Source organism: Patiria miniata, unplaced genomic scaffold (assembly GCF_015706575.1).
Source record: "Patiria miniata isolate m_02_andy unplaced genomic scaffold, ASM1570657v1 HiC_scaffold_17, whole genome shotgun sequence".
NCBI classification, from domain to species: domain Eukaryota; kingdom Metazoa; phylum Echinodermata; class Asteroidea; order Valvatida; family Asterinidae; genus Patiria; species Patiria miniata.
Window position 1 is genome coordinate 12,277,125 of NW_024037055.1, and position 25,457 is coordinate 12,302,581.

Here is a 25,457-nt window from a genome sequence, read left to right on the forward strand (position 1 = left end):
TTATAAAGGAAATTTTATGATTTTTTTTTTGGGGGGGGGGTTAAGGACATTTAATAACATCTGCATATGAGTATAGGTGTTTATAATGTATTTCGTGTAAATCATAGGTGATTTGGCAGATTTTTGTTTAATCAATCAAATTTTGGAAGTACATCTAGCATAACTTGGCATTGACCTTACAGTCACCCTGAATTGAGTCCATTTGCAACTTGCTTCGTTTTATATAATTATTACAATTCTCGTTCGATATATTTTTCTCGTTCTATATATTATTTGAGTTACGTTCTATATATATTGGAGTTACGTGCTATATATATTGGAGTTACGTTCTATATATTGGAGTTAAGTTCTATATATATTGGATTTACGTTCTATATATATTGGATTTACGTTCTATATATATTTGAGTTTCGTTCTATATATATTGGATTTACGTTCTATATATATTTGTTTCTCGTTCTATATATATTGGTTTCGTTCCATATATATTGGTTTCTCGTTCTATATATATTGGTTTCGTTCTATATATATTGGTTTCGTAATAAAGTCATAAAGGGCGCCTCATACGTTTTTCCATTCGTTGTCATTTGACTGCTTGTGCTTCTTAATTAAGGCAAACATCATTTAAGCGCATGCGTAAATGAAACTGAATTTATTAGCAAACCAGTCACTCAACCTCATCCCCAGTGCTTACTTGATTTCCAACCTCGTTTCCAATAGTAAGCCCTGGATAGGAAACTTTCTTCCTGTAGTCCTGATGCCGCAATTGGTGTTTATATTTCCAACGTGCATTTCGTGTTTTCACGATCATTGAGTGGTCGGGCACAACCCGACCACTGATTAGAGTTGCTACGATTAATCTTCTTTCTTTCTTTGAGTGGTCGGGCACAACCCGACCACTCTTTGGATCTGTTACGATTAATCTTTCTTTCTTTCTTTTTTTCCGTACAGAACGTTTCCGCGGTTTTTCTCCTAAACGGTTTATGATAGGAACTTGGAACTTTCAATATAGATCGACCCTCATCCTAAGTGGTGCATATTACTCTGACGTCATGATTACGTCATCGGGTGTCAAATTACAAGTGATTTTAGGTGGAAAAGTGACCAATTACTTTAACCTATGACTCTTGAACTAAATAATCAATGGTGTTTGTATTCTGCACTCAGATAGACCAATAATTGATAAACATTTTTTGTCGTGTACGTAAACTCGCTTGACCTTTACTTCCGGGTCTACCGGAAGGTAGGTGAATTCAAAATGAAGACGTTAGCCTGAAATCAAAACAAAGCAAAATTTCTTCCGAACGGTTTACGGTACAATCACAGAAACTTGTGTGAACTTGTACCATGTTACGAAAATGTTATACATTTTGTTACGTCATCATGACGTCATCAGGTATCAAATTACAAGCGATTTAAGGGCAAATTATGACAAAACAGTTTGTGCTAAATCTTTTGAACTAAATAGAGTATCGTGTTCGTTTTTTCGTGAGGTTGTAGACTATGCCGTGAGAAACATTTCTTGTTCCCGGACACAAAACCGCTTGACCTTTACTTCCGGTGTTACCGGAAGTGCAATGAAAACTGAATATAACGCAAAAGCGGAAGCATTTAACTACAGAAATGTATATTATGAAAGTGTTTAGTGAGAAATGGAAATCACAAAAAAAAACAGTGTGATGACGTCATAATCCGAAGGGCAACCCCTAGCGGCACATAAAATTGTGTTTGTTTTCTTTAATCTGAAGAACATTGGTTCAAATTTTACCAAATCGTCCCTTGATTTTCTTTGATTAACCACAGATAACTTAGCAAGGTTTCAAGTTCATGACGTCATCAGACCGGAAGTTACGTCGATGAGAATTTGAAAATGATCATATTTTAAATTGAATTCTATCTTGTGATCCATGTCGTATATCTTCGTAGCCCAAATAACGATAACATAACAATTAATGTTAATCTTTTGCTTCCAAATACTAGTGACGTCATGAAACCGGAAGTTAGGTGTTATAAATTGCGCCTCGCCAGTTTTCCTCTCATATCTGAATGCTGAAAATTAATAATTCTACAGCGTGTAGCCACAAACTTTTCTGTCGTAAACTCAGTGCAGAATTTTATTATGCCCATGCAAAAGAAAAAAATAACATAAAAGCCATTTTATGAAAAAATCAGCATATGTTCCATAAACTCCAAGGACGTTAGAGGCTCCGTCAAGTCTACCGTTGTCATAAATTCAATGCAGAATTTTATTATACCCTTGCAAAAGACCAACAACAAAAAAAACAATATAAAAGCCATTTTATCTTAAAATTAGCATAATTCTGCTGCATAAACTCCAACGACGTTAGAGGCTTCGTTAACTCTACCAATAGTCCCAACTGGTTGTATGCTTGAGTAACCATCCATGCAGCACCATATGTTTTATGATTAAGTCACTGTAAACACAAGAAAATATGCCAGCCCGACCACTTTGCGTTTGTAACAAACGCGAACCTCTAGTTGTAATTATAACGTGTACGCCTTCTAAAAAAGTACTCATTTCCGTTAAAAATGTGATATTGGCGGGATAAGAAAAAGTCGTGTTTTCGTAACTCACGGCACGACAAATTGATTCTTTTTTTAACCCCAGACACCGCATACAAAAACAAACGCTAATGTAATGCACAGGCAGGCACCATACTATTTCTTATTTGCATACCTGTTCAAAAGTCTTGCACATGCAAATGATCCAATACCAGGGTGAGAGAGAGAGCAGGTAGTGGTGGGCGCGTACTGCTCGACGCCCTGCTCGACGCCCTGCTCGACGCCTGGGGCAGCTGAAGGCCACTGCTGCCGGATTGAACCAGTTAGGCCTACATATTATGTAAATCCTTTTCAGCATCAGTATAAATTTAAATACCTTAATTTACCCAAATTGATATTTTAAAAGAATGGTCAAAGCTTATTATCATCATTCTCTAAAATTTCGTCGAAACTGCTGCTCATCTAAAACGCAGGGTGTTGTTTCTCGTACGAAACATCATGTTTGGAGCGGCGATTGTATGTTTAGCACTAATTGGCGGGGTGTCGGGCAACTTTGAGATTCTGGACTCTGGTATCGAAAATGGCCAATTGGTAAGTTCTAGTACTCTCCTTAATTTGTTCGAACACCAATCAATTTGATCACTTAACAACTTATTTGAGCATGCTTTGTAATTTCCAATTTGTGTTCAGTTTCTGTTTGTGGAATCTTGTTTGATGCGTTAACAATAAAAGATATGGCATTATCTTATATTGAATGTGAGTAAAAGTACCATTTAAAACCTATTTTCCAAAGTGGACTTTTGCACTACATTTGCAGCTGCTATTTTGATATTGGTTTCCTTTGGATTTTGTTTTTACGGTACAGCATAATGATTTTGCTTTTATTGTCAAAATGACGACGACTATGCAACAACTTATTATCATGATTATACGCTTTTTTTTTTATAGAGAACTAGAAAATTCACTACAGGAATAAAACCCGATCAAAGATGTTCTGTCCATGCCTCTTTTTGGGCGTCTGCAACCTTATGGGGAAAATATATTTTCGGTTGCTTGTGCGCACAAAGATCTGTCGCGTATATATAATACATGTATAGTCTAGTTCCTAGACTATAAATAGGAGGCGCGAAACAGTCCACCGCGCGATCACTGAATTATTGTCAAGCCGCTGATAATTCGACATTTGTAAAGAATTATTATATGAAACAAAATACTCATTCAAATCGTGATTAAGCTTTTGTTTTGGTAGTTCCCAAAATTGTCAATGTCCTTGTTCAAGGGGGGCTATAGTCAAGGGCCAAAACATGTCTATGCCATGTAGCGAAGTCACGATGCTATCAACACTAGCAATGCTGCAAACCCAGGACATAACAAACGGGGATCAGTCAGTTTTCCTTTGTGGATTATTAGAACATTTGTGATAAAAGCCGTTTCCTCTTTCGTTTTTTTCCAAATATTTTTGGGTATAGGGTAAGCTGAGGTTTAGAAGTTGACACGTGGAATATGCTAGACAAATTTGGAATAATGACTTGAATATCAGGAATGCAAGGATATGTATTTGTTTCACATAAAATGTAAAAAAACAAAATTAGAATACATTTGACTATAATTATGGAAGGTGAGTGAGCCAGCCGAGCCACCGTCATAAAATCCTTGGGGAAGCCTCTTGACTAACATGGGCGTCGCGAGGGGGGGGGGGGGAGACAAGGGGGCGCTTGCCCCCTCCCCCTCCCCCTGGACAAGCAAACAAACAAAAAAGAAGAAGAAGAAGAAAAAAAGGGGGAAAAAGCGGTGCGAAATCATATTGTTGTTAATTTAAATGGTTGGGGGGGGGGGCAAAGTCCGAACCCACCCTCGAAAAAAATTATCAATCGGGAAAATGATGGAAAATATAGGAATTTGGGGGGGGGGGAATGGCTTCGCCCGCCTTGAAAAATCCTGGCGACGCCGAGGGTGACTAATGTCTTAATAAGGGAAATAGCAACACCATTTGTCAAACTGCAAAACCTTTATTTTAAAAAGTTATGTGTTTAGTTTACGTAAATTTCTTTCGCAGATTTTTTGTCTGTATCGCAGATGTTTGTTTGTGAATAACAGGCTGTTCTTGATTTTTCAATGACAATCGTCTGAAATCACCACATTTTTCAGGGATTCTACCTAGTCAATATGACCTGTGCAACGTCAGGCGCACCGTGCCAGGCTTGCTTCCTTGCCCGCTACTTTGGAGTTAATTATCAGTGTAAGTTGTAGGTAGACAGATCCGGGGCAACGCCCCCCCCCCCCCCCGAGGGTCATTTTTGTTCACTAGTAATTAACTTAGAGGAAAGAAGACGACCTTTAAATCGATGCTGCAGTCAACCTCCCCATCCCTCTACGTGAAGTAGTAGTCCGGGAGCCCAGCGAGGGTTAATCATAATTTCGAGTGCAAAAGGTTTGAAGCGTGGGATATGTAGAAGTGACCGAGACAACTGCAAAATGGGATTTCTTAAGTTGCGCCAGTGGTGCGTTGGGAGGGGGGAGCCCCTTATAGTCCCCCAACAATTCGATTTAATCATAATCTTGAGTGCAAACCAAATTTCTTCACGGATCGAAAGTTTATCGTGTACTGAATTGTATTTGCATACTTAAGAAAAATTTGATTGGTGCTAAGTCCAATTAAGAAGCCAGATAATTAGCGCTTATTACACGTTTAATCATAATTACGAGTGCACCGATAAAATAAGTGTCAATGTTTTCTTTACACCTTGATGGAGCAAAATCCGCTACTTAAGAAAGTTTCAAGTGGTGCCATCCCTACTTAAGAAAGGGTCAAAGGTCACCAGGGGTCAATAAGCACCAATAAGAACAGTATAAGTGCAACTTGCATTCGTGTGCGGATCAACCATTTATGATGGACCAATCACTGATTACACGATTAAGACCAAGATAATTATGTAGTGCAACGTCCGATCAAAAAGAAGTTTAAGTAATTTACATGTTTAATAAATAATTAGAATGCTAATGAGGAGTAAAATGATAAAACGACCGTCAGTGTGTACTTTACCCCACGCAGGAACGAAACTCACCACCTACGAAATGTTATAAATAATTAGAATGCTAATGAGGAGTAAAATGATAAAACGACCGTCAGTGTGTACTTTACCCCACGCAGGAACGAAACACACCACCTACGAAACGTTTCAATATCACAAACAATCATGATGAATTACCTCTATACCTCCTCAATCACGAATGGATGTAATACGTAAATAATATGGGAAATGTGAGATCACCGGAGTTTATTATAATAGCATCTTAACTTCATGAGTGATGTGTACCCGGCAGAATGGCATATGCGCATAATACCCTTATGCATTGCGCGTATATCACCCAAAATGTTCCCAGCAAAAGGGCATATGCAGAAAACGACCTCTCTTTTAAGAACGTTTAAACATTTTCGTCAGAAATTAATACAGGTTGTTCCAAAAATCACGATTGATACGTGATGTTGAACGGAAATTCGTTGTTTTCTCCTTAGAAACTAATCGGTTACCAGTAAACTGCCTCGTGTGACATGGCACTACCCATTCCTACGAATAGTGTAAAATAAAAAAAAGGGAAAATAAGGCCCCAAAAAAATGTCTCCGGTTTCTGGTATGGAGCTTGCCCAAAAAGTGGTGCGGCGACGAGGCTTTTTTTTTTTTTTTACCTGATTTTTTTGCTTCAAATGTCGGCTGATGACTGCAAATGGTGCCCGACTAAACATGGTGCCCGACTAAACTTAGTGCAAATATATGGGAGTCCAGAGAGGCCACATAAAGCTTATTCTCGACCATAACCCAATCTAAAAACACGTTAAAATTGTGCAGCAGCAGGATTCCAGTCAAACCAGTGAGTTTGGCGGTTTTGAGACATCATCTTTCATTGAAAAAAAAAACTTTTTCATTTTGCCGACGCGCATGGCTAGGACGACGCGCGCGCATACCAGAAACCGAAGACTTTTTTGGGGGGGCCTAAACTGCAGTGAATTCGATTTTCTTGCAAAGAATGCACTCATATTTGACCAAACGTCGTAATGGCATAGAGACTGACGGGATTTCCTGACGAAAAATACCCATTCACGGGATCAGGAATTTGTGAATAGATGAGAAGGCGACGAGGAGGTGAGAGGAGGGGTTTTATAATCTTCCTCCGAAGACAGCTCTTCCGCCTCGTCATCAGGTGACACGTTAAAATCATCACTGCTCTAGACGCCATGGTTGTTGTCATCATCATCGCTGGGGATCTGTGGCGTAAAACTGTGCCGACGAGTGGGGGGATGGGGGATGACCAAAATCCAAAAATTGCCCGGCCGTGGAAATTCGAAAGCGGTGGGGGGGGGGGGGGGGGGGCTGGACACCATATTACACTAGGGGCGCTTTTCAGGATATCTTGCATATCAACATAGGCCTACTCGCACTCACACCAAAACTGCGCCTTCTAAAAGCTTTTGTACTTTGCTTCTCAACTTTCCAGTGCAATAAAACACATTTGGGTTGTTGGGATGTTTGAAAAACACCTCAATCCTCATTTTTTTTTTTGATCGCAAAAAGTGGGGGGGGGGATGATTCATTAGACTACCCACCCCCTCCCCGGTCTAAAAGTGGGGGATATTGCCCATCCATCGCTGGTGACTGAATCTTGAACAATCTTTTGCTCCATTGTTTTTTCCACATCCTCGCCACACAAGCAGCTTGTTTTGCATGTGGCCTCAGCTCAGCTTGACAAGGTGGAAGGCTGCTACCATCGATATCTTGGTGCTTGAGTAATGGTGTGCCGCCCTCGCTTTCGGTGCGAAGGCTTTCTCGAACATGTAAAGTCGGTACACATTTCTCGGTTGTCGTCATCATCATCGCTGGGACTTATCAACCAAACTTCGTACTTCAAAGCAGCCCATCAGCCAGTTTTAATGATATCATCACAATTAAGTTCTCAATATTGATTATTGTCAACTTTAATGCAAACCTTTTTTTTTTACTGAAAACTACTACAAAGTTAAGATTATAAACTCCGGTGATATCATATTCCCCATATTACGTAGGCCTACGATTATATCCATTCATGATTAAGGAGGTATATATAGAGGTAATAAGTTGAACTCAATTTCATGATTTTTTGTGATATTGAAACATTTCGTAGGTGGTGTGTTTTGTTCCTGCGTGGGGTAAAGTACAGACTGACGGTCGTTTTATCATTTAACTCCTAATTATCGTTCTAATTATTCATTAACCCTAACTCCCTAGGGAGTATGCAAATCGTATTGAAATTGGAGGATTCAGGACTGTTAGAGACATGTAAATTACTTAAAGTTCTTTTTGATCGGACGTTGCACTACATAATTATCTTGGTCTTAATCGTGTAATCAGTGACTGGTCCATCATAAATGGTTGATCCGCACACGAATGCAAGTTGCACTTATACTGTTCTTATTGGTGTTTATTGACCCCTGGTGACCGTTACCCTTTCTTAAGTAGGGATGGCACCACTTGAAACTTTCTTAAGTGGCGGATTTTGCTCCATCGAGGTGTAAGGAACACATTGACACTTATTTTATCGGTGCACTCGTAATTATGATTAAACGTGTAATTAGCGCTAATTATCTGGCTTCTTAATTGGACTTAGCACCAAATAAATTTTTCTTACGTATGCAAACTATACAATTCAGTACACGATAAACTTTCGATCCGTGAAGAAATTTGGTTTGCACTCAAGATTATGATTAAATCGAATTGTTGGGGGACTATAAGGGGCTCCCCCCCCCCTCCCAACGCACCACTGCATGGCGCAACTTAAGAAATCCCATTTTGCAGTTGTCTCGGTCACTTCTACATATCCCACGCTTCAAACCTTTTGCCCTCGAAATTATGATTTACCCTCGCTGGGCTCCCGGACTATAGTAATAAATCAGAACAAAGAGAACCCCCCTAAAAATTGGAGGTCCAGGATTCAGTCCCCCTCCCCCCCCCCAAAAAAAAAAAACAAACACAGACTCCATTCAGATGTCGTTTGGGAAAAGATGTCGTTCGGGAAGAAAATCGCGGCCAGCTGGTCGGTTTCCCACCAGCCCCACCCCATCCCAACCCCATTTTGCGTAATAAAAATACCACCCACAAAAACCGATAATTCCGACAATACATTTCTTTTAAAATATTTGATATTCTCTAAATATTTATCTCCCTAAAACATTTGATATTCTTACAAATTGTTTTTTTTAATAAAATATTATTATTCATATAGCAAATATTATAAATACTATATATTGTGAAACGATTATAAAATACATGTAAAGTGTGAAACAACATCGCTAACGGCTTCACGGTGAATTCAGTGAACACAAAGAATTTTGATCAATCTTTTAACATCAAGAAAATTCGCTGATAACGGGAGGGGCAAAAAAACCGCGAAAACCCTTTTGGGAGAAAACACGGGGAAGTTCCCATCCGGCTTCTTATTATTATGGCAACCAAGTTTGTTAACTCCGTAGATAAGCACATATTAAGATTTGTATAATCAGAGAAGACAGCGAAGAAATACTCACATAATTATTTGCAGAAATATACTCATTGAACATTTTACGTAGTTCAGATTTAAAAGAGGTTATAGAGAAGTCATGGTTCTCAACTGTGCATACAAATTATTCCATATGATTGTACCAGTTATCCATGGAGTATTTTTGGTTCTTGGTTCTTGGTTGGTTCTTCTCCTAAATACTCAACGAAGCCGAGGGAAAACAGAATGCTTCATAGATCACCTCGGGAGGCTAGTTTTACTACACCACTCGAGGCAGTCAATATTTGTGCAGTATCCCACTCAAAGCCATCCAATGTTATGTACATTTTCCATTTTGATAGATGCACGCATGTGCACAGCAGTGCTTGACTGATGAACCCTTCAAACAAACCCGTCAAGAAATAGGCCAACATAATTCCAACAAGTATCGAAATTGACTACCGACGGAATTAGGAGAGGTTAATCTTTTAGGAAAAAGATTTCTCTTAAAGAATGACCTTTAAGTAAGTGAATTAATTGGAGTTAAGGATACCTGCAATGTCATACTATGCACTTGGCATGGTAAGAATGGTAAGAATGTAAAGAAATTATTGTAGCCGACAACTTTAATTATGATATTTCCGAGGAAGATAATGGTACTTCCTCAAACCCTATAACTTCATGTTTTAATGTGTTCCAAATGATGCAACTTATACATTATCATACCGGCGCTACTGAAACAATCAATGATCTACTTATTAGCTCTCGCTCCCGAACTTGTAAGTGAAAGTTGTGTCTTATGTCTGTCCTTGTTACAACTGATAATGTAGTAACCAACGGATAATGTATCACCAACCGATAATGTATCACAAATTGACTGATACTGTATCACTAACCGATAATGTAGCAAAAATTGACTGATAGTGTAGTAGAATTTGTATCCGATAATGTATCACGTGTCGACGGATAATGTAACTACAAAATAACTGTATCCGATAATGTATCACCACGGAACGGATACTGTATCAACCGATAAAGTACCAAAATCAACCGATAATGTATCAAAAATCAACCGATAATGTATCAGTACGGGGAAAAGGTGTACACAAATGTTTGTTTTATGTCCTATGTATCCCGCCCCACCTTTTGACTGGGGAAAGGGGTCTGGGCTATAGTCACCCCACCCCCATTATTTTGTATTTAGAGAAAAAAGGGCAGATTTGGGGGTGTTTTTTTTTCAAACTTCCCAACCGCCGAAATGCATTAAATAGTACTGAGAAAGGGAGAAAAAGCACAAAAAGCTTGAAATGCGCTGATACATCTGTATCATGAACAGCGCCCCCAGTGTCATGTGGTCTCCAGCCCCCCCCCCCCCCTCAGTTTTTTTTATTTTACCATGGAGCTATGGGCTCCGTGCACAAGTGCCCCTTCAACGGCCAGAAACGGAGAGTTGGGGGAGGACCTAGACTGGTCCCGGTCCATCCACTGCGTATTTTGAATGATGCAAAGTTATTGGGGGAGGGAATAGTCTGTGAGACCATCGGAAGTTAAATTGAACGTATGCGCGCGCCGACGTTGCCTGACAATCATGCGAAGACGCTGCGGCTAATAGCCTTGCCACATTCTGGAAGTGGCGTTGAACTTTGCGCGCGAACCAGTACAGTACAGTTCGCACATGCTGTGTCCCGTCCATTGATTTCCATACATGGTGCTCTCAAAAGTGGTAAAACGCGCCCTCTTGGGTTGGAGCACGGAGCCCATACGGAGGCCAAGTGTCCGGAGAAAAGAACTTGTCCACATTTCGGCGCGGATGTGCGAATGCAGTTATGATAAACTTTCCCGAGTGAGCACTTATCATAGCAAAGACACTTATTAGACTGTAATTAATTTGCAATATTTCCACCTTTTCCTAGCCTTGGTCAATGCTCTCGTCGTTATTCGTCCCGTACGGTCAATCGTCGGCATTTATCCTCACGCGCTATGCACATGCATGTAAAAATACAGCGCGAACAGCGACCTCACGCGGCCACTATTTTTATGCAAATCAGTTGAAGACGATGTCGAGCCTTGGTTCAATCGTCGGCCAAAGCTTATGTTTTTCTTTACTTTGCGCTAGATTTCCAGCGCACGACCTCGTATGCGAATACAGATAATGTAGGCGGGGCTAATATGTGGAGTGTCCAATCACACCTTGGTAAATCCGGACGTCATCAAATTATTTGCATCTATTCCGGCTTTTGCGGACGTGACAGGAACCACAGTTTTTGTGCATTGGTGCCGTGTGCAGAGACACACAATGTGTACGTGTATAGGTAGCAGACCAGTAAATAAACTTCCATAGACCCACATGGTAAATGCTCCCACTTCAAAAATTCGGGAAAAATACTCACAACTCTCCAAGGTGTTCGAGACACACATCAAATTAAAGCTTATTTCATCATCTTTCATTTTCTTTTCAATTTTCGGGGGTCAACTGCTGACTTTTAGGATAAATTTCCATCTGAAGATGATCACCCCTGAAAATAGTCCTGAAGCCCATCGCCATTTTGAAAAACGATGCCTACACTCCATTGCAAAATAGAGCGCTTTTAGGGTCCAAATTACATCAAAATTACACAGAACTGCAAGCTCCCAGTCCTGTGCACGGCTTCCACCCATATTTTTTACAACCCCTCAAGTTCATGGCCCACAGCATGCTCAAATACCGAAGATTTTGAGGGCATGCAAATCGTGATTTGGCCGGCGCAGGCAATTTCGGACCGATTTACTGGTCTGCACCCGTATGGATTATGTACGGTGCCACGTTTCACTATGCAAGTTTTCACGCAACGATCGACCAATAAGAAAACGACATTTAAGGTCAGCTAAGGCTATTAACATAATGAGCACCACCCCCATAACGTCACATGGACGATTGAACCAAGGCTCGACATCGTCTCCAACTGATTTGCATAAAAATAGTGGCCGCGTGAGTTCGCTGTTCGCGCTGTATTTTTACATGCATGTGCATAGCGCGTGAGGATATATGCCGACGATTGACCGCGTACGGGACGAATAACGACGAGAGCATTGACCAAGGCTAACCTTTTCCAAATATACTGATACATTATCGGTTGATTTTTGATACATTATCGGTTGATACAGTATCCGTTCCGTGGTGATACATTATCGGATACAGTTATTTTGTAGTTACATTATCCGTCGACACGTGATACATTATCGGATACAAATTTTACTACACTGTCAGTCAATTTTTGCTACATTATCGGTTAGTGATACAATATCGGTCAATTTGTGATACATTATCGGTTGGTGATACGTTATCCGTTGGTTACTACATTATCAGTTGTAACAGTCCTGATTAGTGACCACTATCTTGTTAACGGTCTTCGTGATTGGCAAGCACTCTAAAAAGAAGGCCGTTCAATTCACTTCATATGTTTTAAAGATATAGACAATGACGCTTTTCTGCAAATGTGAGTATTTTTTCGTTGTCCTCATTGTACAAACTAAAGTCTGTGCTGATCTACGGAGTTAACAAACTTAGTTGTCATCATAATAAGGTTTTTTTTCGTGGTGTTTTCGGAAACCAGTTTGGACATACCCTGGGTAAAGAAATGTAAATTTATAAATAAAATAAATATTTATTAGACATAAACTAATCTACTTGACGGATGGTGGTTTATCTAACTTCCACCCTTCCAAAAATATTAATCTTTACTACTGACTTCGAATGATGCCATATGCTTTCTTTAGAATTAAAAGAAATAAAACGTTCATTTTAGATCACCGCAATTTCAAAAATATGGCATGATGATGATGATGAGAAGCCTATGCTACTACGAATTAAAGACTCTGTGACCTCTGCATCGCTTTATGCGATCACGTAAACAGCATTGAAACTAATAAACAAGTATGTTGCTGACGACACTTTCATCCGTGTCTCACGATCAAACAAAAATAAGTTAAATGTATCTTTTAAAGGTTCCCCCCCCCCCCACACACACACACACACAAAGGCCACGCACGTGATGTTATGGAGAGAATCCTTAACATTCATGAGGTCGAAAAACGTTCAACTAATCAGCAGAAGGAGGTAATAATTATAAACATCCTGACACTTTTCACAAAAGTGGGTTTTGGACCAAATTTACACATCAAGTGTGATTCATTCTTCGCAGGGGGTTGTCGTAACAGTTTTGTTATGTTTATTCATTGATTTCGCCAATGTAACTGTGGCTCAGGTTGCCCAATGATATTTTATTCTCGAAAACGTAGCTACATGAACATCATATACCAAACATTACTTTCAGTACCTCCTTTTGAAAGCTTCTGAGGAATAGCATCGGTATTCTTTTCATATTTATTTAAATTTCTCATTTGGTAAACGTGTACGTTTGCGCACAACACGTCTTCGAATCTTCTTCTGGCTAAAACAAAGTCATGAAAGGATGAATTTAGGCAATTGAAATGAAGACAGCATAACAACCGTAACGCCCCTAAGATAACATTCAACGTCACTTATCCCCTCCCCAAAGGTCGCCCGTTGCACGTATGTTTTGATCGGGAAGGACATGATCATGTATGCTGCCTATCGACCTAATGCGTAGCAGCCATCTTGGAGGGCAATGCCTTTGTTTTGCTGGGATATGCAGGAGTGAACCTTTCGTGCATTCATTGTTACTGAATCAAAATACCAAAAGATGCCCTCCAAGATGGTCGCTACACAAAAATGTCTATTATGCATGCTTAGTCTTGTTACACAAGTATTTTCTAATGACACATAAATTATGTCTGCTTTTAATTCAGTGAATTAATTCAAGTTTAGGTTCCATTAATGAATAATATATTTTGCCATGTGGGAACCCTACGACGTATCTAAATTGCAAATCATATCGAAAGGATTAGAAATGAGGCAACCTCGTCCCCAGTGCTTGCTTTATTTCCAACCTCGTTTCCAATAGTGAGAGAGCAGGTAGTGGTGGGCGCGTACTGTTCAATACCCTGGGGACGAGGTTGGAAACTAGGTTAAAGAAGGATACACAACCGTCTGACCGATGATTGTTTCGTTTAGGCTAGGCGCCATATTTAATGTAGACAAAAAACTTTCTCGTTTTACTTTTAAGCCTTTAATTGACAACCAACAATAAGCAGAGACAAGATTATGGAAAACCACATCTTCATATTTAACAAGTGAAATATTTCCATCTTGAATGAATGCAATATCTTTTATTAAATAAATCGTCAATAATGCAGATCTATTGCATTGCAAATTTTCGCAATAGTTTTGAGGACAAAGAACGCAATAGAAGTGAATTTTGTCTTGCCATGGGCTTGGGTGGTACGCAACAAAACCAATAGTAAAATCATTCCGAACGGCCATCAGCGGGATTTAGTCTATTCGTTGGCCTTACGGGGTAATAATATACGACAGCACCGTGCATTTAGGAATGTGTGCATATTTGCAACATAATTAACCATGCCTAACAAAATGTTTATCCAATTCATTTAGATGTGTTTGAATACAGGGACGACCCGTACTACCGGATTCACCTAACTGCACTCGGTGGAGAAGCCAACTGGGGTTTTTATTTTCTTCAGGGTAAGATTTCGTGAACACCCCCCCCCCCGCTCCCAAAAATGAATATGATGCATATTTCTAATTAATAATATGACATTTTGCGCTCCCAAAAATGAATATGATGCATATTCTAATTAATAATATGACATTTTGCGCTCCCAAAATGAATATGATGCATATTCTAATTAATAATATGACATTTTGTTCCTTGGCTATAATGTCATAAAAACCCGACAAGGCTAGGCGTGCGTGCATGTGAAAAGATAATAGGGCCTACCTATAAAGTGGCCAAGAGAAATGTTTTGCATTTTTCGCTATTCCCTCAGGCCTAATTTGCATCTTTGATGATTGTTTGGTTTATTCCTGGTATATCTATTTACATAATAGTTGATCCATCAGAGCCGTACAGATGGTGCCTCGATTTACTGGTCCCTTATGACGTCACTTTCGGCCATGATTGGAGAACCACTATTTGTTTCGAAAACAGCTTTGGTGGTTTCATGGTTCCACCTGAATGTCCGAAGCCCTTCGTCGGTGCCACTGTCGATAGCCACTTGGGTGATGAGAAAGTACGCGGCCAGCAAATCATCTACTGCCAACCATGAGAAATATTCCCCATACAAATGCCATATCTATCGGTTGAGCACATATTCTAACTTTAACCTATTCTCCTACTTTATATCTATTCAAATTTTGATTCATTACGATTAATTAATGAGGTGATTGGTAAAATTTACACTTAGTTTTGTCTATTCTTTCAATCACGTTGTCTATTTATTAAGCAGAGCTCACAGTCTCTATAGTCTTGTAATCTTCTAATCGTTCCTTTGAGTTCGCCAATGAGTATTTGAGGTATGCAGGGTAGAATTAACGTTATAAGGAACAATAATGCGTATAGAGCAGACGGACTCTTTTTGGTAGTACAACTCGGCACATTCGGGTAGTATATAGGCCATCAGCCTGGGGGTTTGGTCGGTATGAAATGAGGGGAATATTAAAAATGTTCATTGTGATTTTTGGCAGGGTATGCACCCCTGTAGTTGGAAATTATGCGATAGCATTGCAGCGGTGCCAGCTTTTTGGGTGCTATCACTATTTTAAAGAAATGGAGGCCAAAACATGCTTGTCACCATAATTAATCCGGTAGCAAGCACATTAGCGGCCATTTAAAAAAAAGATAACACACACAACTAATGCCACCTCTCAGACTGCAAAGCTATCACATATTTTCCAACTCTAGATGTGCATACCTTGCCAAATATCGCTATGAAGATTGCTTCTTTCGATCATTTGATACCGGTGACCGAAACTGATAGCCTAGAGGAGCAGTTCAAAAAATAAATTTATACACCTCATAATGCAGTCTCAAGTTTAACATTCGAGAAGAAAATTAAGGTCATAAAGATAATTTGAATTTGTTCACAAATAGTTTACATTTATAAACATCAATTTATTTGGCTATCACTTTCGGCTATCTACGTAGATGAATGCTTTACGCGATACACGATCACAGAGACCAGACAGTTATGGAACAGGTTCACTGTTTCTTGATATTAAGATTAATAATGACGACAGCCGAAGAAATGTTGTATTTAATTCATCTGCAAGCTTAGCCTTTTGCCAAGGCCATCGTGGCTTAGAGCGGCAAATAGGGGGACTGGTACCATCTTCCAACATAGGGCCGCTCTTCAAATCCGAGCATTATATGCTAACTACGCATTATGTGCCCATTTTCAGGGCGCATTGTATGGGTTTGGGGCGTGGTAATCATATTCATCGTTTGTATCAAAACTATCTATACCATGTGAAATGATTACTTACAATTAGTCACATACTTTTAGGGCAATTTCTTTTCATCTCGAGGGGGCACTCGTATGCTCGAGGGGGCACATTTATGGCTGCAAAAGGGGCACTTGGGTAAATCTGGGGGGTGGGCAACTGCCCCCAGCCCCCCCCCCCCCCCTCCGGTTCCGCAGGCTGACTGGCGTGTGTGGTCTCCCACTCCAGTCGCTTCGCCCCAATCGCTGCTTTGTTTAATGCCAGCAAGTTAAGTCACGATGGCCTTGGCAAAAGGCTACTGCAAGCTGTGCATTACTAGCCTTCACGATCAAACAAAAGAAAGAATAAATCTGAATACCATTATCCGTAATTAGATTTTGTTAAGCGATTCAATTTATAGCGTTTCGTTGCATCTAAGTTGCAAATTATAGTTTTAAAAAAGGGTAAGCCTGTCGACCACATACTGGGGGAAGTTAGGATAACCCGTTTAAAAGAATTATAAAGCCACCAACTGTATGTTTTAAATACCAAAGACCATGCGAGTCACCCACACTTTGCATATTGGGGAATCCTTGTATCTGATTGGTCAATTGAGTTTAGGCCTATGCGATGTTGTATGGCGTAAGTTGTACTCAGCCTATATAGGAGGGGGCTCAAAGTGTATAAAATGCCTTTTAGGGCTAAGATTTAGGCAGTTGATTGCATGATTCTCCAAAGACAATGATAAGGATATAAAGGCTCTTGATTAGGATGGAATGAAATGACAGATAATGAATGATTAAAGAGTGATGACCACAGTTCTTGTGGGCAGTCACCGATCACCTTATTATTATAGTGAATGTTCTAGGGTCGGCTCTACTGATTAAAGGATTCAATGGCAAAGTTCGGAGGGGGAAAAAATTGCTCCACCCTGAAGTTGCTCCACCCACATGCCTAGTCCACCCACATTCCAACTCCACCAAACATTCAAACTCACCCAACATTCCTACTCCACCCAACATTCCTACTCCACCCACATTCCTACTCCACCCAACATTCCTACTCCACCCAACATTCCTACTCCAACCAACATTCCTACTCCACCCACATTCCTACTCCACCCAACATTCCTACTCCACCCAACATTCAAACTCCACCCAACATTCCTACTCCACCTAACATTCCTACTCCACCCACATTCCTACTCCACCCAACATTCCTACTCCACCCACATTCCTACCCCACCCAACATTCCTACTCCACCCAACATTCCTACTCCACCCAACATTCCTACTCCACCCAACATTCCTACTCCACCCAACATTCCTACTCCACCCAACATTCCTACTCCACCCAACATTTCTACTCCAACCACATTCCTACTCCACCCACATTCCTACTCCACCCAACATTCCTACTCCACCCACATGCCTAGTCCACCCACATTCCTACTCCACCCAACATTCCTACTCCACATTCCTACTCCACCCAAAATTCCTACTCCACATTCCTACTCCACCCAACATTCCTACTCCACCAAACATTTCTACTCCACCCACATTCCTATTCCACCCACATTCTTACTCCACCCAACATTCCTACTCCACCCAACATTCCTACTTCACCCACATTCCTACTCCACCAACATTCCTACTCCACATTCCTACTCCACCCAACATTCCTACTCCACATTCCTACTCAGCCCAACATTCCTACTCCACCCAACATTTCTACTCCACCCACATTCCTACTCCACCAACATTCCTACTCCATCCAACATTCCTACTCCACCCAACATTCCTACTCCATCCAACATTCCTACTCCACCCAACGTTCCTACTCCACATTCCTACTCCACCCAACATTCCTACTCCACCAAACATTTAAACTCAACCCAACATTCAAACTCCACCCAACATTCCTACTCCACCCAACATTCCTACTCCACCCAACATTCCTACTCCACCCAACATTCCTACTCCACCCACATTCCTACCCCACCCAACGTTCCTACTCCACCCACATGCCTAGTCCACCCACATTCCTACTCCACCCAACATTCCTACTCCACATTCCTACTCCATCCAACATTCCTACTCCACATTCCTACTCAGCCCAACATTCCTACTCCACCCAACATTTCTACTCCACCCACATTCCTACTCCACCCACATTCTTACTCCACCCATCATTCCTACTCCACCCAACATTCCTTCTCCACCCACATTCCTACTCCACATTCCTACTTCATCCAACACTCCTACTCCGGCCAACATTCCTACTCCACTCAACATTCCTACTCCACCCAACATTCATACTCCACCCAACATTCCTACTCCACCCAACATTCCTACTCCATCCAACATTCCTTCTCCACCCAACATTCCTACTCCACCCAACATTCCTACTCCATCTAACATTCCTACTCCTCCCAACATTCCTCCTCCATCCAACATTCCTACTCCATCTAACATTCCTACTCCACCCAACATTCCTACTCCACCCAACATTCCTACTCCATCTAACATTCCTACTCCTCCCAACATTCCTACTCCACCCAACATTCCTACTCCATCTAACATTCCTACTCCACCCAACATTCCTCCTCCATCCAACATTCCTACTCCATCTAACATTCCTACTCCATCTAACATTCCTACTCCACCCAACATTCCTACTCCATCTAACATTCCTACTCCACCCAACATTCCTCCTCCATCCAACATTCCTACTCCATCTAACATTCCTTCTCCACCCAACATTCCTACTCCACCCAACATTCCTACTCCATCTAACATTCCTACTCCACCCAACATTCCTACTCCACCCAACATTCCTACTCCATCTAACATTCCTACTCCTCCCAACATTCCTACTCCACCCAACATTCCTACTCCATCTAACATTCCTACTCCACCCAACATTCCTCCTCCATCCAACATTCCTACTCCATCTAACATTCCTACTCCATCCAACATTCCTTCTCCACCCAACATTCCTACTCCACCCAACATTCCTACTCCATCTAACATTCCTACTCCTCCCAACATTCCTCCTCCATCCAACATTCCTACTCCACCCAACATTCCTACTCCACCAAACATTCCTACTCCATCCAACATTCCTACTCCACCAAACATTCCTACTCCACCCAACATTCCTACTCCACCCAACATTCCTACTCCACCCAACATTCCTACTCCACCCAACATTCCTACTCCACATTTCTACCCCACCCAACATTCCTACTCCACCCAACATTCCTACTCCACCCACATGCCTAGTCCGCCCACATTCCTGCTCCACCAAACATTCAAACTCCACCCAACATTCCTACTCCACCCAACATTCCTACTCCACCCAACATTCCTACTCCACATTTCTACCCCACCCAACATTCCTACTCCACCCAACATTCCTACTCCATCCAACATTTCTACCCCACCCAACATTCCTACTCCATCCAACATTCCTACTCCATCCAACATTTCTACTCCACCCAACATTCCTACTCCACCCAACATTCCTACTCCACCCAACATTCCTACTCCACCCAACATTCCTACTCCACCCAACATTCCTACTCCACCCAACATTCCTACTCCACCCAACATTCCTACTCCACCCAACATTCCTACTCCACCCAACATTCCTACTCCACCCAACATTCCTACTCCACCCAACATTCCTACTCCACCCAACATTCCTACTCCACCCAACATTCCTACTCCACCCAACATTTCTACCCCACCCAACATTCCTACTCCACCCAACATTCCTACTCCACCCAACATTCCTACTCCACCCAACATTCCTACTCCACCCAACATTCCTACTCCATCCAACATTCCTACTCCACCCAACATTCCTACTCCACGTTTCTACCCCACCCAACATTCCTACTCCACCCAACATTCCTACTCCACCCACATGCCTAGTCCACCCACATTCCTGCTCCACCAAACATTCAAACTCCACCCAACATTCAAACTGCACCCAACATTCCTACTCCACCCAACATTCCTACTCCACCCACATTCCTACTCCACCCACATTCCTACTCCACCCAACATTCCTACTCCACCCACATTCCCACTCCACCCACTTTCCTATTCCACCCACGTTCCTACCCCACCCACATTCCTGCTTCACCCAACAGTCAGACTTCACACACATTTCCACTTCACCCAACAGTCCGATTCCACCCACATTCCTACTCCACCCAACAGTTCGACTCCGCCCACATTCCTGCTTCACCCAACTGTCAGACTCCACCCACATCCGACTCCACCCACATTCCCACTTCACCCAACTGTCCGACTCCACCCACATTCCTACTCCACCCAACAGTCCGACTCCACCCACATTCCTACTCCACCCAACAGTCCGACTCCACCCACATTCCTACTCCATCCAACATTCCGACTCCACTGGCCCTACTTCCACCGTTCTACTGCTCCTGTCCACCGAGCGAAGGAAATAGCCTGGTGCTGTGGCCCACCACTGCAGGGATAGGACACCATCGGGACAGCACGCTACCAAACGAACCAGCCTGACGCAGGAAAGCTGGTTTATTACACGTCACATCATTTTAAGCTCCAAAACCAAGTTTATTGTTCAACTTCGGCAAGGAATAATATCAGTACAAACTAATGTTTATCTTGTCGTTAAAGTCAACCAAACCGTGTTAAAATGAGCCTTGGTCAAGACGTTCGTCATTAGGCCGTACGTGGTAAACGATCGGCGGCATAGTGGGGCTGTTAAGGTCAAATATGTGATACAGTTGTGCACCTTGTGACTAAAGCATGAAACTTCGCATGTTGGTTCTTCATGCCATGAAGAAAATTTTCAGATGTGGAGACATTTCATGTTTGACCTCTGGTGACCTTTGAGAGGTCAATGACCTTTACATACACTATTTATAATAATTGTTCTTGAAAACACCACTTTCGTATGACCCCAGTCTATATCACAGGTCTTCAGGCAATGGAAATGTAGCGGGACGGCAAAAGGAGGCCGGCCCTCTATTTAAAGAGGACGAGTGTTCCACTAAAAATATATGCCAGTAAAACTATGAACCTATGTCATGACGACGACAATGAGATGAGCTTACCGAACTTGTATTTACATTATTTCTACACAAGGGTCAAGATGATAATATTCTTTACACAAAGCAATAATCCATTATAAATGTAAGGCACAATAAAATAGAACGATAAAGGTCAAATGTCAACACACGGCTGGCTACATATGTTACAAATTACAGACGTGAATCATCCGGCCTCAAAATGAACACAATATTCTCACAAAAAGATCACATTATACACTAAAGTACTCACAGGGACGAATCTATAATACTAACCTTCCAAAATGATATAAATTTGGAGCATGGCCGGAGCCATGCTCCCTACAAAATAGAGAGAATATATGCCCCAAATTTGTGGTGGTCTTCCCTGTTCAAGTCCCACAGAAGAAAACTTGTTACAAGTTGCATTTGCGCGGGAAGCACAAAGGTCATGATATGCAAATCACTCGCGAAACTTTTGGACGAACAACTGAGGGCGCACTTGGTCTCCCTACAGGTTCCCTACTTTAAGACCACGCGACCCGAGTGGTCCCAAATAGCAAAAATACAAGGGCGACCTGGAAATGATTATATAAAATTCCCATTAATTAAGTGATCTACAACAATAACACCTTTTACATATCTCAATGCAGTACATTAAATTAAAACAGGTTCAATGTAATAATACTGCACAACATTTATAGACATGTAGCAACCCTTTAAAGATAAAGGAAAATACGACATACATGTACATATCCACTCAAGGTTTGCTATATAAACCATCAGTAAGTCTAAACTGACATAAAATACATGATGGAATTAATATTCCACAAAACCTTCCCAAGTCAGCTCAAAATCATGTAAAGGATCACATAAACCCTGTCTGAAAAATGTTCACATGTCGAGATCTGTACACAGTATAGATACACCAAGTACAATAGTGTTGCACCAAATCTCATTCCAAAATTGATACATTGTAATACAATGAGATCAACTAGGGTTAAACACAATACATGGTGAAATTATTACAGAGCACCCTTGCATGCACCATTCACTATACAATAACTCTGTGGTTTCATGCCAACAACTCTGAACATACACTCGTCCTCTTTAAATAGAGGGCCGGCCTCCTTTTGCCGTCCCGCTACAAAATGGCGTCGTAGACAGGATTGAGTGTTCCGGTTTTATTTCTCCAAGATGTCTACTCCCGCTACAGAAATAATGATCAGATGTCAAAAAAACAAATCATACTTGACCTCCGGTGACCTTTCAGAGGTCAGTGACCTATTTATGCAGTATTTATAGATATTTATAAGATTTACACTTTAAACCCCAACTTTTTCAAGAACCAACTCTAAAAATTAGGTGTTCATGCTATGAAAAGCATTTTCATATGAAGGACATTTTATATCTGACCTCTGGTGACCTTCAAGAGGTCAATGAACTTTGTATGCCCTATTTATAGATATACAAAACCCCACTTTTTTTAAATTTAATATTCCAAATGCAACTTTTTCATGACCCAAGTCTAAGTAGTTCAAAATAAGTGTATTTTAAGTATTATTCTACAGCATGTCATGAATTCAGACCCCAAGGACAATTTTATTATGACCTCTGATCTCCTTTTCCCTTTTTGAAGGGTAGACAGGGGCGCAACAGAATACAAGAGGTACATTGGACAAGAATCACACTCTAACAGTGATCAGTAGGCTTGGTAAAAAGGTGAAAAATGTGGTGACCCAAGTCCATCTAGATACCACAGAGTGTAATAAGTACACAAGAGTGACTATTGTTAGACATTTGTACATATTACATTGTAAAAAAAAGTCCAACAGTCTTCTATCCCAGTAGCAACATGTTGCGTCAGCCAATTGAAAAAGGGAAATGGAGGTCAGATGTCGCAAATTTTTTTATTTTTGGATTTGAATTCATTACATGACTGTATAATATTAGGTGCAATACCTTTCTTTTGCAATATTGAGGCTTGGGTCACGAAAAAAGGCGTTTTGACGAATAATATAAAAAATAGCGAAAAATAAGATATATTAGGCCAAAAAAAATTAGTTAGTCTCTGGTCAGCGCGCGCGTCGATTTTAACCATGCGCGTCAATCTTTTTTTTCCAAAATGTTCCGCGGTAGCTCCGACAGCGCCCTCTATTGCCGCACCTCCTCATTTTTTTTTTACCAAAGAGCACCAAAGAATGGGAAATTGCACCAAGGCTAATGATTGAGGGCACTAAGGCAAATTATGCAGGACACCAATGTACATGAGGACACAAAAAAAAAGCAAAATAGTACCCCACCTTGTCTGTACAATCCAAGCTTTAAAAAAAAAGCCAAAAAAAAAAAAAAGCCGCGTCGCCGCATCAATTCCGGAACTTTGGTCTGACAGGAGAGACCGAGTATTTCTTTTTTTGGCCTTAAGTTCATTGACCTATTAAAGGGTACCAAAGGTCATATATGATGTCCCCATATGTGAAAAAAAAAATTCATGTCACAAAGAGCCAACTTTTAGACTTGGGTCATGAAATAGTTGGGTTTTGAATAATAAATCTTATAAATATCTATAAATAGGGCATACAAAGTTTATTGACCTCTTGAAGGCCACCAGAGGTCAGATATGAAATGCCCTTCATATTGTAACGGACAGTCTATGCACACTTTTGTTGTCATTGCTTTCTAGCACTAGTGCTCCGGCGGAGGGGCTCCGGCGGCGCGCACCTGACCTGGTTTTGGGTCTGGCTAGCGCGCGCTCCGGAAATGGGTTCTACAAATAGGTTGGCTAAGTGGGGTTCTTTTGTTCAATTGCGCGGGAAGAACTTGGCTGGATTCCAGGGTTGGGTAAAGTTGCTACATTTGTATACATTTGTTCAGACTGTGTGCATGTCTATGCTGGGAATTGATCAGTTGCAGTTCTGGTAGCGGTGCGGCAAGTTGCCCGCAGAGCTCAGAGTCCGCTTGGCGAAATAAATGAGATCTTCCTTCAGAGTTAGAAATCCCGTCTGTCTGTCCCCTTTTCTTGCGTTTGGCCGGATTTGGCGGACAAGAGCCCAGTAGGATCCCGCTACAATATGAAAATGCTTTTCATAGCATGAACACCTAACTTTTAGAGTTGGTTCTTGAAAAAGTTGGGGTTTAAACAGTTAATCATAATAACGATAAATATAACAATAAATATGTATACAAAGGTCATTGACCTCTTGAAGATCACACAAGGTCAATTTATTTTTTTGCTTTCATATCTGATCTTTATTTTCATGGCCTGAAGACCTATGACATAGACTTGGGTCATAGGAAAGTGGTGTTTTCAAGAACAATTGTTATAAATAGTGTATGTAAAGGTCATTGCCCTCTCAAAGGTCACCAGAGGTCAAACATGAAATGTCTCCACATCTGAAAATTTTCTTCATGGCATGGAGAACCAACATGCGAAGTTTCATGCTTTAGTCACAAAGTGCACAATCGTATCACTTAACAGCCCCACTAGCATATCCTCGCATGTAGTGCATTAAAATACAGCGCGAACAGCGACCTCATGCGGCCACTGTTTTATGTAAATCATTTGGATCCAGACGATCGCCTTGGTCCAATCGTCCATATGAGGTTTTTGGGAGTGGTGCTCATTATGGTAATAGCCTAAGCTGACCTCAAAAGTCGTTTTCTTATCAAGTTGCAATAGCCAGCGGTACTTGCGAGACAACTGTACATATTACACACGTTGTGTGTCGATGTCTCACATTACACACTAGGCTTGATGACAAATCGTTAGATAGTCGAACTTTGTCCGTGAACTTCAGTCGAACTCTATCGGCGCGGCTTGTATAAGACTAGTACGTAATCATCCGGGTTGCGACATATCTAACGACTTGAGGATTACGTTCTCGCACCGTTATTCATAATTTTATGCAAGCAGCGCAATTCATTATGCAGTGCATGTTTGCGGTGAGATCCAATGGCACACCGCTATGCATCAAAATAATGAGGACTCATTCATTCCGTTACATGGGGAGATCTTCTCAATAC

The 25,457-nt window shown here is 41.1% G+C and overlaps 1 protein-coding gene across 1 annotated transcript; it reads left to right on the forward strand.

Annotated features, from left to right (window-relative positions):
• The first annotated feature begins 2,855 nt into the window (after positions 1-2,855).
• On the forward strand, positions 2,856-16,533 carry LOC119723847. Its single transcript, XM_038194725.1, has 4 exons — positions 2,856-3,114; positions 4,672-4,762; positions 14,543-14,632; positions 14,999-16,533. Exons 1-4 carry the CDS (start codon positions 3,022-3,024, stop codon positions 15,214-15,216), a joined length of 492 nt encoding a protein of 163 aa, XP_038050653.1. The 5' UTR covers positions 2,856-3,021; the 3' UTR covers positions 15,217-16,533.
• The last annotated feature ends 8,924 nt before the right edge of the window (positions 16,534-25,457 follow it).

Excerpts from the sequence above, each read along its gene's own strand:
- LOC119723847 (XM_038194725.1), top strand. The coding sequence starts at position 3,022 with ATGTTTGGAGCGGCGATTGTATGTTTAGCACTAATTGGCGGGGTGTCG. Across the intron at positions 3,115-4,671 it reads GTATCGAAAATGGCCAATTG|GGATTCTACCTAGTCAATAT; the intron begins GTAAGTTCTAGT and ends CACATTTTTCAG. Across the intron at positions 4,763-14,542 it reads CTTTGGAGTTAATTATCAGT|ATGTGTTTGAATACAGGGAC; the intron begins GTAAGTTGTAGG and ends CAATTCATTTAG.